At 35.1% G+C, this 14878-nt stretch overlaps 1 protein-coding gene and 1 long non-coding RNA gene across 2 annotated transcripts; both read right to left on the minus strand.

Annotated features, from left to right (window-relative positions):
• Window positions 1–8429: 8429 nt before the first annotated feature.
• On the minus strand, window positions 8430–11725 carry LOC127863811 (uncharacterized). Its single transcript, XM_052403471.1, has 3 exons — window positions 11307–11725; window positions 9554–11047; window positions 8430–9103 (listed from the first exon to the last, which is right to left on the minus strand). Exons 1-2 carry the CDS (start codon window positions 11723–11725, stop codon window positions 9574–9576), a joined length of 1893 nt encoding a protein of 630 aa, XP_052259431.1. The 3' UTR covers window positions 8430–9103; window positions 9554–9573.
• Window positions 11726–13028: 1303 nt separating this feature from the next.
• On the minus strand, window positions 13029–14661 carry LOC127863813 (uncharacterized). The gene is made up of 3 exons (XR_008041196.1): window positions 14462–14661; window positions 13631–13740; window positions 13029–13426 (listed from the first exon to the last, which is right to left on the minus strand). It is a non-coding gene; the product is annotated as an uncharacterized LOC127863813 (long non-coding RNA).
• Between the last annotated feature and the right edge of the window lie 217 nt (window positions 14662–14878).

A 14878-nucleotide genomic window follows, 5' to 3' on the forward strand; every position in this document is an offset into this window, starting at 1 on the left:
ATATCCTCACTCGGTTAAGATAGAAACATTCAACCATAAGGAATGTTGTCTGTTGTGACTGAGAACCGATATCCAATCACCAAACGAGAGTTGCATCCTTTTTTTCACTTGATAACCCAACAATGATATTCAGTTGCAAAGCAAGTATCAAAAATACACTAGCATCGCGTCAAGTCTTCTAAGAAAAGCCACGTCCTCCTTGTTTACCAAACTTCAAATTAAAAATAAAACGCTCTTTCGAAATAATGACAAATGTTTAAATTCACACTTAAAGTTTTAGTAATTTTGCATCAATCATTTACTTATTTGTGCCAGTGCATTTACGTCGCTAACTATAAACGTGATGTTTACAATATTGACAGAGCGCGTAACATGCTTCTGAGAAAGCTTCACGCTTCAATGGCAATATATATTTTTTTCTTGATGTACAATGCAGAAATTCGCTTTGCATCAACATCACCCTTTGCAAAACATGTTTCGCGGTAAATATTTTGTAATAACGTTTAGATGTAAACAGACAGACCACAAAAACATATTAATCAAATTTTATTTTTAACAGGTTGTTATGGACAAATGTTTAATTTCGTAGCTATTTTCAAGTGCACCAGGGAAGAACGAACTGCTGAACAAAAACGTGCATCCTGCACGACATTGCCTAATTTATCATTCGTTGTTTTGCTTTGAGGTTAGAAGCCTGCACAAGATTACGACATTGTCTAAGTAATCATTCATGGTTTCGTTTTGTGGTAGGAAGCCTGACAAATGATGTGCGGTAGTCGGGCGTATCTGTTTCTCACTGTCACTGATTTGATTTTTTAAAGTTGCACATTTTACATTTCATTACTATTCTTGGAACATAACGTTTTGTTATTGAAATTTACGAAACGATTTACGAAAAAAACAAAAACCGGACACGTGTAAATTGGTTCATTAACGGATAATCATCATTCGAAATCGGTAGAATAATAATCCGTTTATAATGCTAAGTTGCAAATTCGTCGTGTTAGTAGAGCGGTTATGCTTTGCACATAATCTGGAAAGGCTGCTTGGAAGCGAGGTAGATTTTGCTTCTAAAGGAACCGGGTTAGAATCCGGTGAACAACAATATTGTGTATTCAACTAAACTTATGTTGCTATTATATTTAGTGAGATTGTTTCCAAAATACGACAACCCGTGGACAAGTCCGTTTAAATTGATTTTATTTACAAGAAACACGTTTCTTACTCACATACAGTTTGATGTAGCACTACCACCACACCAAATATCTTACAAACGCTCCTCAAAAATTGAACCCGCGACCTCCCGGTCTCAATGGGGAGCACAACTACACAATTGCTCCGAAATAAAATGTTTGTACTTTATTAAATGAATTCGATTTAAACTATCGTATTTAAGCTATCCCAACAGCGGTCGAGCGCAGATTCATGCACTTGGCCGCTAGATGAATAATGTTATGCAGTTATTCTGGGCAAATTTATAATTTCAAAACATTTTAGTTCATGATTTTATTCACGTTCAATAAATACATCAGCCTGCTACTGTGCTACAAATGTGTGTCTTATGCCGTTCATAACTACATGATAACTGAATTTGTTAACCGTCCGCAATAATAATAGCGCCTTCAAGCGTTCCATAAATAAACTGTGAAGGAAACACATTTTTTGTTGAATAAAATGGTCGAAAATCAATGATCACTGTGTTTGAGATGGGTTTTTTCCATAAAATAACTTCGGTGTCGTATTCAGTTAAATCGTGAACGGCGCTACTTTTCAAACCGTATACCCTTAATTTGTATTTGACTATTGTAATCCATATGATAAAAAGTGTATTAGCAACCTGCTTATACACATGTGTCATCTTGAGTTTCCTTTGAGATTTAATGTCACATCAAAATGAAACACATTGCCGCTTCAAATTGTGAGCTTTTGGAAACAACAATATATATGTGCTATAACCGTATGCTTTTAATTATTCGGCTTTTTCTTATTAAGTTCTCAGTAATCTGCTCTTTAAGTATATGTCTCGATTATTAAAGACGGCGCTAATTACTTGTGGAAGGTGGAATATAATTTCTTTAGCGCATTACACACTGTATGTGTCAATTGTTCTTGTGCTTGAGAAAGAGTGTGCTCGGGCTGGTTTTTTTTTAGGTGTTAAGTATCTCATTCAATGCAAGTGAATGGTTGACTTTGTATTATTGTGCACAAGAGTGACGACAAATAAAATAACACACGTTTATTTATTTTATTCATTTCATAACAGAAATACTCTTTTTATTACTAAACAATCACTACTGTGAGGGATGCAACATGTTTTTAAACAATTAACCGGTTATATAATTTTTGACATCCATTAATTGAGTCGCGTTTTGAGAAAACTGGGCATATTGCATGTGCGGAAAGTGTCGTCCCAGATTAGCCTGTGCGGACTGCACAAGCTAATCTGGTATGACACTTTACTAACATGCAATATGCCCAGTTTTCTCAGAACGCAACTCAATTAATCCGTTAACTGAAAGACTGAAAAAAACTAGCTATTCGATGTACTGCTTTTAAGTCGGGTGGTTGGAGTGCATAGGTAACAGGAAGCCCATTTCCTTTCACCTGAAACACATACACATGCAAATTAATAAAAAATATTTTTGAGAAAAAAAAAAATAATAATAATGTATCATCATATTAATCCTTTACGGATGTTAACAAGTATTGCGATCTCAAACGCTTCCAATAACTTGTTTAAACGTACCGTAGTGCGCAACTGTAAATTAGTTCGATAAATACTACAAATAATCTACCGATACCGAAAGCGCGCGCTTTCGGTAAATCTAGTAACCGCTTTCTTATTAGCTCAATACACAGGCACCTGGCTACTGTACTGGAAAAATTGGATTTACTGCCAAAATAACTGATTTCATTTATTTCTAAATTGTTGTGTACCTTAAAAATACTTCAATAAATAGTAAACGCTCTACCATTGTCTTATATTTATACCGTTTGAAATATTTAACGACAATTATTGCAAGCGTCCGTTTTTTTTACCATTATTATTTTAAATACGCTTTCAATGGCAAATAATACAGGTAAAATCATTATTTGATGTGGATATCAGTACAGTTAATAAATGTTAATAAATGTCTATATATTCTAACCATATCATACGCAATTGTATAATTCCGAACTAATATTATTTACTTAAATATGATCGAGCTAGAATCAACATCAACATGGATCAACATCACCGTTGTACTTTTTATTTAGTTTTCAGTAATCTGTCCTTGAAATAGAGGTAGCCTAATTAAAGACAGCGCTAAGTGTGAAAGTGGAGATTAAGAAATAAGATCTATTGCATCGCACTGGCGGTATAGCATGTAGTCTTAAATAAGACACATTTAAGACATGAATAAAATACAAATATGACACATATGAATCTTTCATTTCTTCAAAAAATAAGCACGTAGTCACATATAAATAAGACACATTTAAGACACAGATACAATATAAATAAGACACATTTGAATCTTTCATTTCTTAAAAAAAGCATGTGAATCTTTAGAATACATGTATTACTGACACATTATTCTCAAACAACATGTTTAATTTTAAAAATGTTTCCGTACAATACTCAATATCCTTTTACAATGAATTTAACAAGTTTTCTTGAATGACCGATTCATCAAAGAAACTCAAATTCCCAACCATTAACAACATGTTCAACTAAAAAAAATGTTTCCGTACAATACTCAATATCCTTAAAAAATATTGCTCAAAAATCTGTTTTACTATATAACGTCTGGCATTTTTACCTATGGCATTTTTACCACTTTACCTCTGGCATTTTTACCTATGGCATTTTTACCTATGGCATTTTTACCGCACACCGCCTATTCTTTATACTTCAATATATGTCTTGCACTTCTTTAATGCAAAATCATAATATTTGCGCACTGAAAATAATTTCCTGCTAATTTCAAACATTATTTGTAAGTAGCGATTAATTGGTAGATTTTATTTAAAAGTACAAAGCCATAAAAAGCTGGTTTCTGGCAATTTTAACATGATTAATTTATACAAGAAGGCATGATTGTTCTTCTTCTTGTTTATCAGAAGACCAGCCATCTTCATAAATACTGAATTCAATACTAATTTAAGTACATGTATATAATTTTTGGCAAAAAAACTGATGAAGATCAAAGATATTTACAATTATGTCTTCCATAAATTAAGATCATGGACGCTATACCTTCCTCAGTGCAGACGACCCAGCGAACACGAAAGCAAAATTTGTTTTTCTATGTAAATGAACATTTCTTTGTTTTGTTTTTTATCCTTTTAAAAATGTATTGTCAAACAACAACACACAATCAATGAGAAACAAACTAATTATTCTAGCAATTTGTATACATTTTTAACAAAACCTGTGTGCTGGCTATATCGATCATATGTAACCGTATAATATTGCGCTGCTTACTTCCCTTGGATATATCAGTGTTTGTTCACCTACGAATTTTAAATCGAGGCGTTTGCCGATATTGCTATTTCGGCATTTTCTTAAGACGTTTATACCGGTCAATTGCCCCGCATGATGTAAGTTTCCACATGTTATCAATGCTATATAACTTGTATTTTGTTAAGGCAGTAATTATTTATGAGGTATATTCATTCATTCAGGTTTTCTCAGTAAATGCTATTCGTACCCAAATTACGTCGTACCTACCCTTTCGACCCAGTTGAGGCTATATGTCCTATATGTAAGGGTAATTTCCAAAGCTTTGCTTTCGTAACTATGTCATTGTTTATAACTTAGATATAGGCTATACGTTTTACCTTTTTTCAGTCATTTAAAGTATTTTTTGATTACAATACAGTGAGGTCGTCAGTTCCGAATCACTAATGAAATTATCAATGTATACTTTAAAACAGCAACCGACAAAGATTTCGAATTTAGTGATTTTGTCAGATGATTTCAACCTCGATCCTGTGCTCACATTGATTTTCAGGAAGTTTCTAAATATAGATGTGTGTTTATGTTTTTCCTCGATCGTACAGTTTCTCCATTTCCGGTTAATATTCTCCAATAGCGAATCACGTCACAGCAAGTGCATTTTCATTACAGGGGTCGTCTCAAAACAAACTTTAACTGTCAAAATCGTTTATTTACATGCATCTTTATTTAAATATCAGTAACATAACCTGATTGGTATGTATAAATCACAGAAATTGAATAACAATAAAGAAAACAAAAATACACAATAAAGACAACAAAAACAATCGGGTCCTTTCAAGAGAAAACACAGTGCAGTGCATGTACAGACGAGACAGGAGTTCCGGATCACTAATGAAACTAACGCCGTTTACACATCCTAATTTATACCAATTTGCTAGTGTTATACCTCTTTGGAAGCTGATTTTATTCCGCTATCCTACATAAGTTTCACCAGAGGAGACTGGTTTGTGCTCCGTCTATCAGACCGTCACACTTTTCTGGACCCTGCGATAACTTAGAAAAGTTCTTAATATTTTTTCGCGAGACTTGAAACATGGATTGATGGCAATATGGACATCATGCACGTTATTTAATTTTGTTCCTGTGAAAAATTCTGGTTGCTATGGCAACAATTTTTTTTAATTCTGACAATGGTGGGATTTCTGACAATGGTGGAGCCGGTAGGGGACATGAATTGCTTGGAAATAGTCTTGTTATTGTTGTGTTATTGAATAAACTTAATATACAGGTTTCGCATGTTCAGTGGTGTGGAAATCAAAATTTCATCTTGCACTGATTTGTAGGTTTTGTCATTCGACAGGCAAGCAGGATAGAGCGATGACGTTGTTATTTGTTCATGCTCAGCTTGCTTAAAGGTTAATATTATGCTTTAAGTGTTTCAGTGAGATTTATGAGAGCAGACAGACGACTTGAGTTAGAAATGGTCATTGGTTCCGGACATTAACGAGTATACTGGTTATACTGCATTTTTCTCAGTTCTGTGTATAATAACACTTATTTGCAATTCATACTTTATGGCATTTTTTTGGCGGGGGACCAGTGTTAAGTGTCTGTGTTTCAAGAAATAAACCCTGTTTGTCATGACACCTAAACAAACGTGTTTGTTTTTATTGTAAATAAGTTATGTTTGTCATTAGATGTAATGGAATATAAAACATAAAATCTTTCACTTTCAAATATTTTACTCATATATTTCCTGAGATCAATTCAAATAAACAAACAAAACAAACAACAAATAAAATAGTATGACTAGACTGTCATAGCCTATAAGTATGTATACAATTGGTTAGCAGATCTATATTAAATATAGAACTGAAACAATGAAAAAAAACAAAACAATAAAACAAAATATACTATTCGAAATTTGCTAAGGATCACTTGTTATAGTATGTGTAATTTGAAGTTTACCCCTTGGTCGATTCAGCCAGCGTCACGCATCAATGATAATCAATACATAAAAATAAAATCAAAAACATATTCTAATATCAAAACATGAAAAATAACAAAAATTAAAGTTATCCAAAATTGAAGATAATGTGTCAATAAAAAAGTGATCCTTAGCAAATTTGGAATAGTATATTTGCCACCTCAACAATAAGTATTCAATGAACTGCACATATTATTACTACAGCAAAACAGTTTGGAGACATAGAACATAAAAGGCATTAATAAGCAATTCACATGGTAATACATCATGGCTTAAACATACTTTACCCAAAGCTGAATGAAATGAACAAAACTAAATAAAATTTTTTTTGGCAATTTAACTGTATATCTTATCGGCAGAATACATATTCAGATAACTGCATGGAGAACATGAATATCATAATATGCATAAATTTCATTCAACGTGTACATTGGTAATTTCTTAGTAGAGTGTAAACAAGGTTACACTATAAAGCCATTTAAAGCCATGTTTTTCAACAGACCGCAACCATAAAGGAACTCGGCCTAGTTTACAAGGTTTTTCTTTTGTTTGACCTAGTGACCCAGTTTTTAACCCAGCATGACCCAGTTTCAAACTCAGTCAAGGTATCATTGAGACAAATATTCTGGCCAAGTTTCATGAAGATCGGACAAGAAATGTTGCCTCTAGAGTGTTTACAAGGCAAAATGTTGACGACGAACGACGCACGGACGACAGACAAAAGGTGATCCCTAAAGCTCACCATGAGCACGTTGTGCTCAGGTTAGCTAAAAAGCCTTCATATATTGAAATCAGTATTGATCACACAGTCAATCACATCAATAAAGTAGTGGTTACTACATACCCTTAATTTTTACTGGTACAATATAAGTGATACATAAATAACTAACAGAATCACAGAAAAGGCACATATTCTGAAGGATTTAAATATAAATAGAACAAGAGCTGTGTTTGGGAAACACAATGCCTCCTATTGCGCTTTTAAGCCATATATTGAACCTTTGACCTCGATGGATGACCTTGACTTTTCACCACTCAAAATATGCAGCTTTACGAGATACACATGCATGTCAAATATGAAGTTGCTGTCTTCAATATTGCATAAGTTATGAGCAAGGTTAAATTTTTGGGACACATACAATGAAAGACAGACATAGGCCAAAAACAAAATTTATTGGATTCGGGGCATAAAAAGTAAATACTGTAATGGCATGACATGCAATATTGGAAACATGAAACTACCCAACATAGTATGACAAATACACAAAGCTAGCCACTATGTCTGTTCAAATAACTTTAAAACATGAACAAAGCCAGTCAAATTAATATTTAGCCATTTTAAGATATATAACACTGATGATGGGTAAAGGTTTCATGAGCAGAAAGCATGCACATATCTTTTTTTGGTATATTACAGTGTTAAGAGTACTTAGTATTGTTCCAATTTGTATGCACTATCTCTTGTTGCAGATACCCACACATACATTAAACATGACAACATTGCATGACAAATTTGAAAACATCAAACTAGCCAATATTTCATGACAAATACTTTGGAAACATGACATTATGTCTGGTACCAATGGTAGTGAACAATAAATAAATAACATTTATGTGTGAAACAAGAGCTGTACATGGACTATTTGGTTCCATGTAATTAGTTGTTCCATATAGACCTGAAAGAAATGGCACTTTCTGGTACCAATTGTAGTGAACAATAAATAAATAACATTTATGTGTGAAACAAGAGCTGTCCATAGACTATTTGGTTCCATGTCAACTTCAAAAGGGGACATCATCTGGCTAAAATACTGATCAGATTTATTTGAATTGGCATAGAATCTTACTGATGACCCTAAATATATTGGTTAAGTTTCATGTGAGCACCAAAATAAAAAATAAATAAAAACAAACTTGTAAAAAGAGGCTCATACTAGTAATTCAGATACAATTTATCACAGTTACAGGGTTGGGCATATGACATACTATTATGACAATGAAACAAACTGTATTTTATAAACACTAGTAGGCAAGCAAAAATCACCCATGCTTTTAATTTATGCCTTTGGTGTGGTTTCAATTGACAGATCCATAGCTGAACCTTCGGGTGATTTTTCCAGAAACAAACACAGCTTGCTGAAGGTAGCCTTGATATCAGAGTGATTAATCACATAATTACAAGGTAACACAACACCACCCCCTTCTTCATTTGGGGCTGGCCATGGTGGAAAACTTGGCACTGGCTCCCCTGTTACCTGTGCTGTTATGGTTCCACCCTCGTTAATGATTAAAGAAAAGAAATTTGAAAATATTTTAGGAACATGTCCTATTGGGAGGCCTGCTATATCTGATAATTTCAGCTGGCGCTTTTCATCCGTAACTGTATCATGGACACTTATAGGAAATGTTTCCAACGCTGGCAACCATACTAAGCATGCATCTGGATCCTTTTTATTACTATAATCTCGGTCAACAATCAACTGTGTTGGTGGACTGGTGATAAATGGTCTAATCATAAAAACATGGTAACCTTTTATCACAGAGTTCTTGAGTGTCATTTTGTTTGAGTCAAAAGTTGTAATGTTGGGGGTAGGGTGACAGTCTCTAGTCCCGTTCTCATGGATGCTTGTTGCACTGATCTTACCAGATGTTGAAGGCTTTTCGATGTCGGGCTGAAGATGAAAGAATTCTAACTACTGATTAAATGAAGATAACATACATACAAATGAACAAGAGCTGTCTCCATAGTTAGACATATGCCCAGAAAAACGCTTTTTCTAAACCTAAATGCAGATTTTGAAACCTAAACGCGAACCTTAAGTTCAAGGTCAAAGGGGTCAAAATGTGTGCGTATGGAAAAGCATTGTCCATATACACATGCATACCAAATATCAAGGTTACATCTGAAGATACAATAAATAAACAATGCATGTAATAGTTACAAGTAATTTATTTTTGTTACTATGTTAATGACACGTGTTTGATCCCCCCATGTGGGAGCATTCTTACGAAAGACACCAAGTAAGTTTTAAAAGTTATTGAGATGGCTTAAAATGTCATCTAATGAACGACTTTCATGTGGCATGTACAATACAAATATTCATCAACCATAATATTCAGACCTGATTAAATAAATTTCTATCTACAGGCAATCAGGACAAAAGAAAGGCTCGTCTTCTTCCAATGAGTATGATAAACACTCAGAATGAACCCAGCCATCACACTTGTCGCACTGAACCCACACACGTTCCAGACCCAGTTCTTGGTCTTCTTCCCAAGTCATATGGCATGCTTTACAAAATGCGTTGGGACTGTCATTGTCATTTTTGTCCATAGGCACTTTGTCCTTTTGGTGTGAAGTGTTTAGCTTTTTGATTATAGGCCTTTTCCCTATTTCTGAATTTGGCTCTGGTTGTTTCCTCTTTTTTTCTGGTTTTGTGCTTGTATTCTTTTTCTTGAAAAAAGAAAGTTTAGCTCTTTGTACTTTTTGGGCGAAGCTTCTGACTTTTTCAAGCTGTTTTAAGGACATTTTTCTAATACATTCAGGTGATGTAAGATTGTCTGGTAAACTGTTTAACATTGTCTGTTTCATTGGCTTTGCAGCCTCAGTATCCTTTGGAAAACTCAGGGACTCGGTCAAAACTGGTGATATAACCATATCAACAGTTGAATTTTCTGTCCATTTTTCTTCGTTGATTTGTGATGGTTGACTTGTTGCTACACTAGCAGTAGTCACAGTTACAACTGCATGTGCCAATATATCCAATCCAGTTAAGTGGGAACTTTGTTCTTCTAAGGTAGATGTTGATGTTTCCAATGTTGGGTTTGCTTTGTGATAAATCTTTTGGTAAACATCAAAGCATGGAGACTGCCCTACAGTATTATAACCTTCTTGTATTCTTTTCCTGTAACGGTCACGAGACGGTGTAGAAAGTGTTTCTTCAAAGACTTCTAGTGCTCCTTTTGCTTTTGTCACTTCTGCTGAAACTTGACTGTCTTCAGTGGCAGCATGTTGGTCTGCCACAGATTCTGGACCGGAGAAGGTCAATGCCGGTTTCAGCATTTCGCTTGTGATGACAGAGCTATCAACTGGATATATGCCAGAGGATTTAAATGAGTTTATTACTGTAATAGGTTTGTAGAACTGAAGGTAGGCCTCTGTCAATTTCTGCGCGAAAACCTCTTTGCCAATACATTTTCCTGGATTTTCTCTCATGTACTTCCTGGATACCATGTGCCATCTTGACTTTAATGGTCCAAATACTCCCTTATCCAGGGGTTGCATCAGGTGTGTTGCATTTGGAACCAAACGGTACAGCTCAATGCCCCTGGCTATTGCTTTCATGAAAACTGAATGATCCACATGGCTGCTTACACTGTCCATTAATAACACCACTGGACGGTCAGTTCCCGCAAACTTATCAAAGTGGTCAATGAATTTTGAAAAGGTATCTACATCCATCCATCCCTTTTTTGTGAATGCAATGTCACTCCCTTCTATTGATCCATTTAATGGATTGTATCCTCTTGGTTTTGGCTCTGGGTAAACCAAAAAGGGTGGCATCATTTGACCTGTTGCACTTCCACAGAACATCACAGTCAAGCGCTGTTTCCCACTGGTTATGTGTGGTACAGACAGATCTTTTCGCAGGTCCAATTACTTTTGACTTGTTGCTTCCCATGTTGAATCCTGTCTCATCAGCGTTCCATATTCTACTTGGTTTATCAATCAAGTTCTTATCTATGAGAAAGTCTCTAAAACTGTTGTACCACAAATCCGTTTTTTCCTTCGTTAGTTTAGATCTTTTTAGTTCTAACGGTGTCTCAATGCGTGAACTAATAATGTGGGCAATTCTACGCATAAATGCGTAATACCAGGTTTTGCCGGGTCTTCCATCTTTGAAGGGAGTTTTTCGCTTCTCTTTTTTTACAACACTTTCCACAAAGTCCAGAAATTCAACCATTCGAAGGCCCATCCCTCTCTGTGCCATCTCACTAAGCCATCTCGCCATTTTCTCTTCTTCAGCTTCATTAAAAATTGAGCTAGGTCCATTTAATTTGAAAATGTCAACTTCTCCTTTCCATCGTCTGTATAACATTGAATAAGACAGATCATTATCCAACGCAGCTTTCCGCAACGACACATCTTTACTTACAGTCAGACTGTACAGAGCCCTTCTCACTCGCTGTTTTTTCCCAGGACTCATTCGGTTTCCGAGATATTTCTTTGAAATTTTCTTTGCCTCTGATTGGGCAGGGCTGCTCACAAGTGAAGGTCTCTTTTTTGGATCCATATCCTGAAATAACAAGCAAATTCGTAGAATTGATATCCCCCGCAACATATGCTTTGTTTGATGAAGGGTCCAAATCGGAATCCACCAAAACACTTCCAAGATATGGCTCCGGACACAAAAGTGCCTATAGTAAAAAGCATTTTTTCAAGATACAAAGGGCCATTACTCTGGTTTTAACAGATGGTGTACAATGCCATTTGGCGTGAATCATCCTCTCATGCATATATATACTCATATGAAGTTTCAATGAAATACGCCAAAGCACTTCCAAGATATGGCTCCGTACACAAAAGTGACGGACGGACAGTCGGACGGACAGCCGGACAACACAAAAACAATATCCCTCCGCCTCTGGCGAGGGAAATATACTCATACCAAGTTTCAATGAAATCCGCCAAAGCACTTCCAAGGTATGGCTCCGGACACAAAAGTGCCTATAGTAAAAAGCATTTTTCAAGATACAAAGGGCCATAACACGGTTTTTAACAGATGGTATACAATGCTTTTTGGCGTGCATCATCCTCTTATGCATATATACTCATACCAAGTTTCAATGCAATCCGCCAAAGCACTTCTAAGATATGGCTCCGGACACAAAAGTGCCTATAGTAAAAAGCATTTTTCAAGATACAAAGGGCCATAACTCTGTTTTTAACGGATGGTATACAATGCTATTTGGGGTGCATCATCCTCTTATGCAAATATATACTCATACCAAGTTTCAATGAAATCCGCCAAAGCACTTCCAAGATATGGCTCCGGACACATAAGTGCCTATAGTAAAAAGCATTTTTCAAGATACAAAGGGCCAAAACTCTGTTTTTAACAGATGGTGTACAATGCCATTTGGCGTGCATTATCCTCTTATGCATATATATATATACTCATACCAAGTTTCAATGAAATCCGCCAAAGCACTTCCAAGATATGGCTCCGGACACATAAGTGCCTATAGTAAAAAGCATTTTTCAAGATACAAAGGGCCAAAACTCTGTTTTTAACAGATGGTGTACAATGCCATTTGGCGTGCATTATCCTCTTATGCATATATATATACTCATACCAAGTTTCAATTAAATCCACCAAAGCACTTCCAAGATATGGCTCCGGACACATAAGTGCCTATAGTAAAAAGCATTTTTCAAGATACAAAGGGCCAAAACTCTGTTTTTAACAGATGGTGTACAATGCCATTTGGCGTGCATTATCCTCTTATGCATATATATATACTCATACAGTACCATCATAATAGTAAGAATTTGAAGTTTGAAACCAATAGCCTTGATACTTAAGAAATGCTTGATACGGTTGTCTGCTCTTGTTTATAGATAGGGGTCATGTTGGTAAAGAAGTATGCAAAAGATAAAAGCAATAAGTCAAGGAAGTAGGAAATATTTGAGGTAGTACGCAAACTTTAACATTCCAACACTCACGCACACTGACGCCAGGGTGAGTAGGATAGCTCTACTATATATATTTCATATAATATAGTCGAGCTAAAATTGCAAAAGTTAATGATGTGAGCGTTTCTTTGTATAAATACGAAGTAATACATAGTATTAGTATAATTTATGTACCTGGGACCGTGGAATACAAGATCAGGAAGTCTACTTCTACCAGAAATCAACAGCAGCGACGTGGACGACAGGAACGTGATGACTGGGCAAGAGGTCCTGTCTCCAATCGCCTGTCCCCGCACGCCTTTGTAATATTAACACATTTATATTGTTTAGTTTTTTGTATAGGTTTCAAAGATACACTTATATTATATTGGAATATAACTACAATCCCAATACAAAATGGTTTAACAATCTATGATGGGATTTTGCAGTGTGCCTCTATTGTTAAAGAGCATATATTAATGTTAGAAAGTTTAAAGAAATGTGAAAAAACTAGTAAATATACCTCGGACTGTAGAATACGAACAGGCTGTGGACGCCAATGACGTGACGTTTGGGTGAGAGGTTCCTTTTGCACTGTAGCCCGCCTCCAATCACCTGTCTGTGCACACTTTTCTAATAATGAACACATGTAAATGATTCAGCATTTTGTCAGTTTTAAGATAAGAAGTAATACAATTTCTATTTTTTTTTTACAAAAATAATACAGATATGCATATTCATGAAAGGTGCAAACAAGTTATTCCCATTTTGAGTTGTTTTATATGATGAAGATTAACTGCAAACATAAATGTATTTGATATGTGATCGATGTCTAACCTTTTTGTTGACAGACAGAAACAGACACTTTATTCAAGACTTGTACATAGCACATCGTCTAAACACTTACATTTACAAATAATATATCAACATGCTAAGACATTCTCATTTCTGCATTTCTGAGAAAGAAATACAAATATAAAATAATAACAACAAAAAATCAAAAGGAAGGAAAATGGTGTTAAGTAAACGATACTATTATTATACAATTTATCGTTTAATTTCAATTTAAATTTAAAAAAAGAAGCTTTTTATGCAATTCAAACTTTCCGTGTACTTTAATTTACACAAATAATTCAAATGTCATTTACACTGACCCGTTTAAATAGCTGTGTGAAAGATAACGAATACATTTGAGACAACCCCCGTTATGCGAATCGGGTGTTTCGAAACTGACATCTGTACCAGACTGTCTGTTTCACGTGTTTTAATGAACAGTTCAAATGTAAATGTACACATGTGGTTGTTTTCTGATTCTCTGATTAATATTCTTCAAAGCAGTTCCACGATCGCTAACCTTTGACAATGGATTAGAAAAATAATCGTGACTTTCTCATGGATCAACATGTCCGCAGACGAAGTATTCGCGTCATCGAAAAAATGTGCGCGAGCGTTCCATTGATTGTGACTGTTTAGAGTTGATCGTTTACTTCCGGTTTTTGAGGAAAAAAAACATCAAATGTTATCGTTCATGACTGAATAATTTGTTTAGTTACAAGTGTTAAGTTTTTTTTGTAAATGTTAAATTAATTTCGATTTGTTTCGGAACTGGCGACTTTTCGGAACTGACGACCTCACTGTACATCATTTTCATTGTTCTTTACTGCAGAACTGAACATCTTTTATTTTGTTTTATTGCAGCAATTTACCACATACATCGAGTTGAATCTAAGAATAAATACTGAATACCACCACATACAGTGTTCTTTTTCGA

Source organism: Dreissena polymorpha, unplaced genomic scaffold (genome assembly GCF_020536995.1).
Source record: "Dreissena polymorpha isolate Duluth1 unplaced genomic scaffold, UMN_Dpol_1.0 chrUn041, whole genome shotgun sequence".
NCBI lineage: Eukaryota > Metazoa > Mollusca > Bivalvia > Myida > Dreissenidae > Dreissena > Dreissena polymorpha.

Coding starts and splice junctions, on each gene's coding strand:
- LOC127863811 (XM_052403471.1), bottom strand. CDS start 11,725: ATGGATCCAAAAAAGAGACCTTCACTTGTGAGCAGCCCTGCCCAATCA. Junction 11,048..11,306: donor GGAAGACCCGGCAAAACCTG/GTATTACGCATT, acceptor ACACATAACCAG/TGGGAAACAGCGCTTGACTG.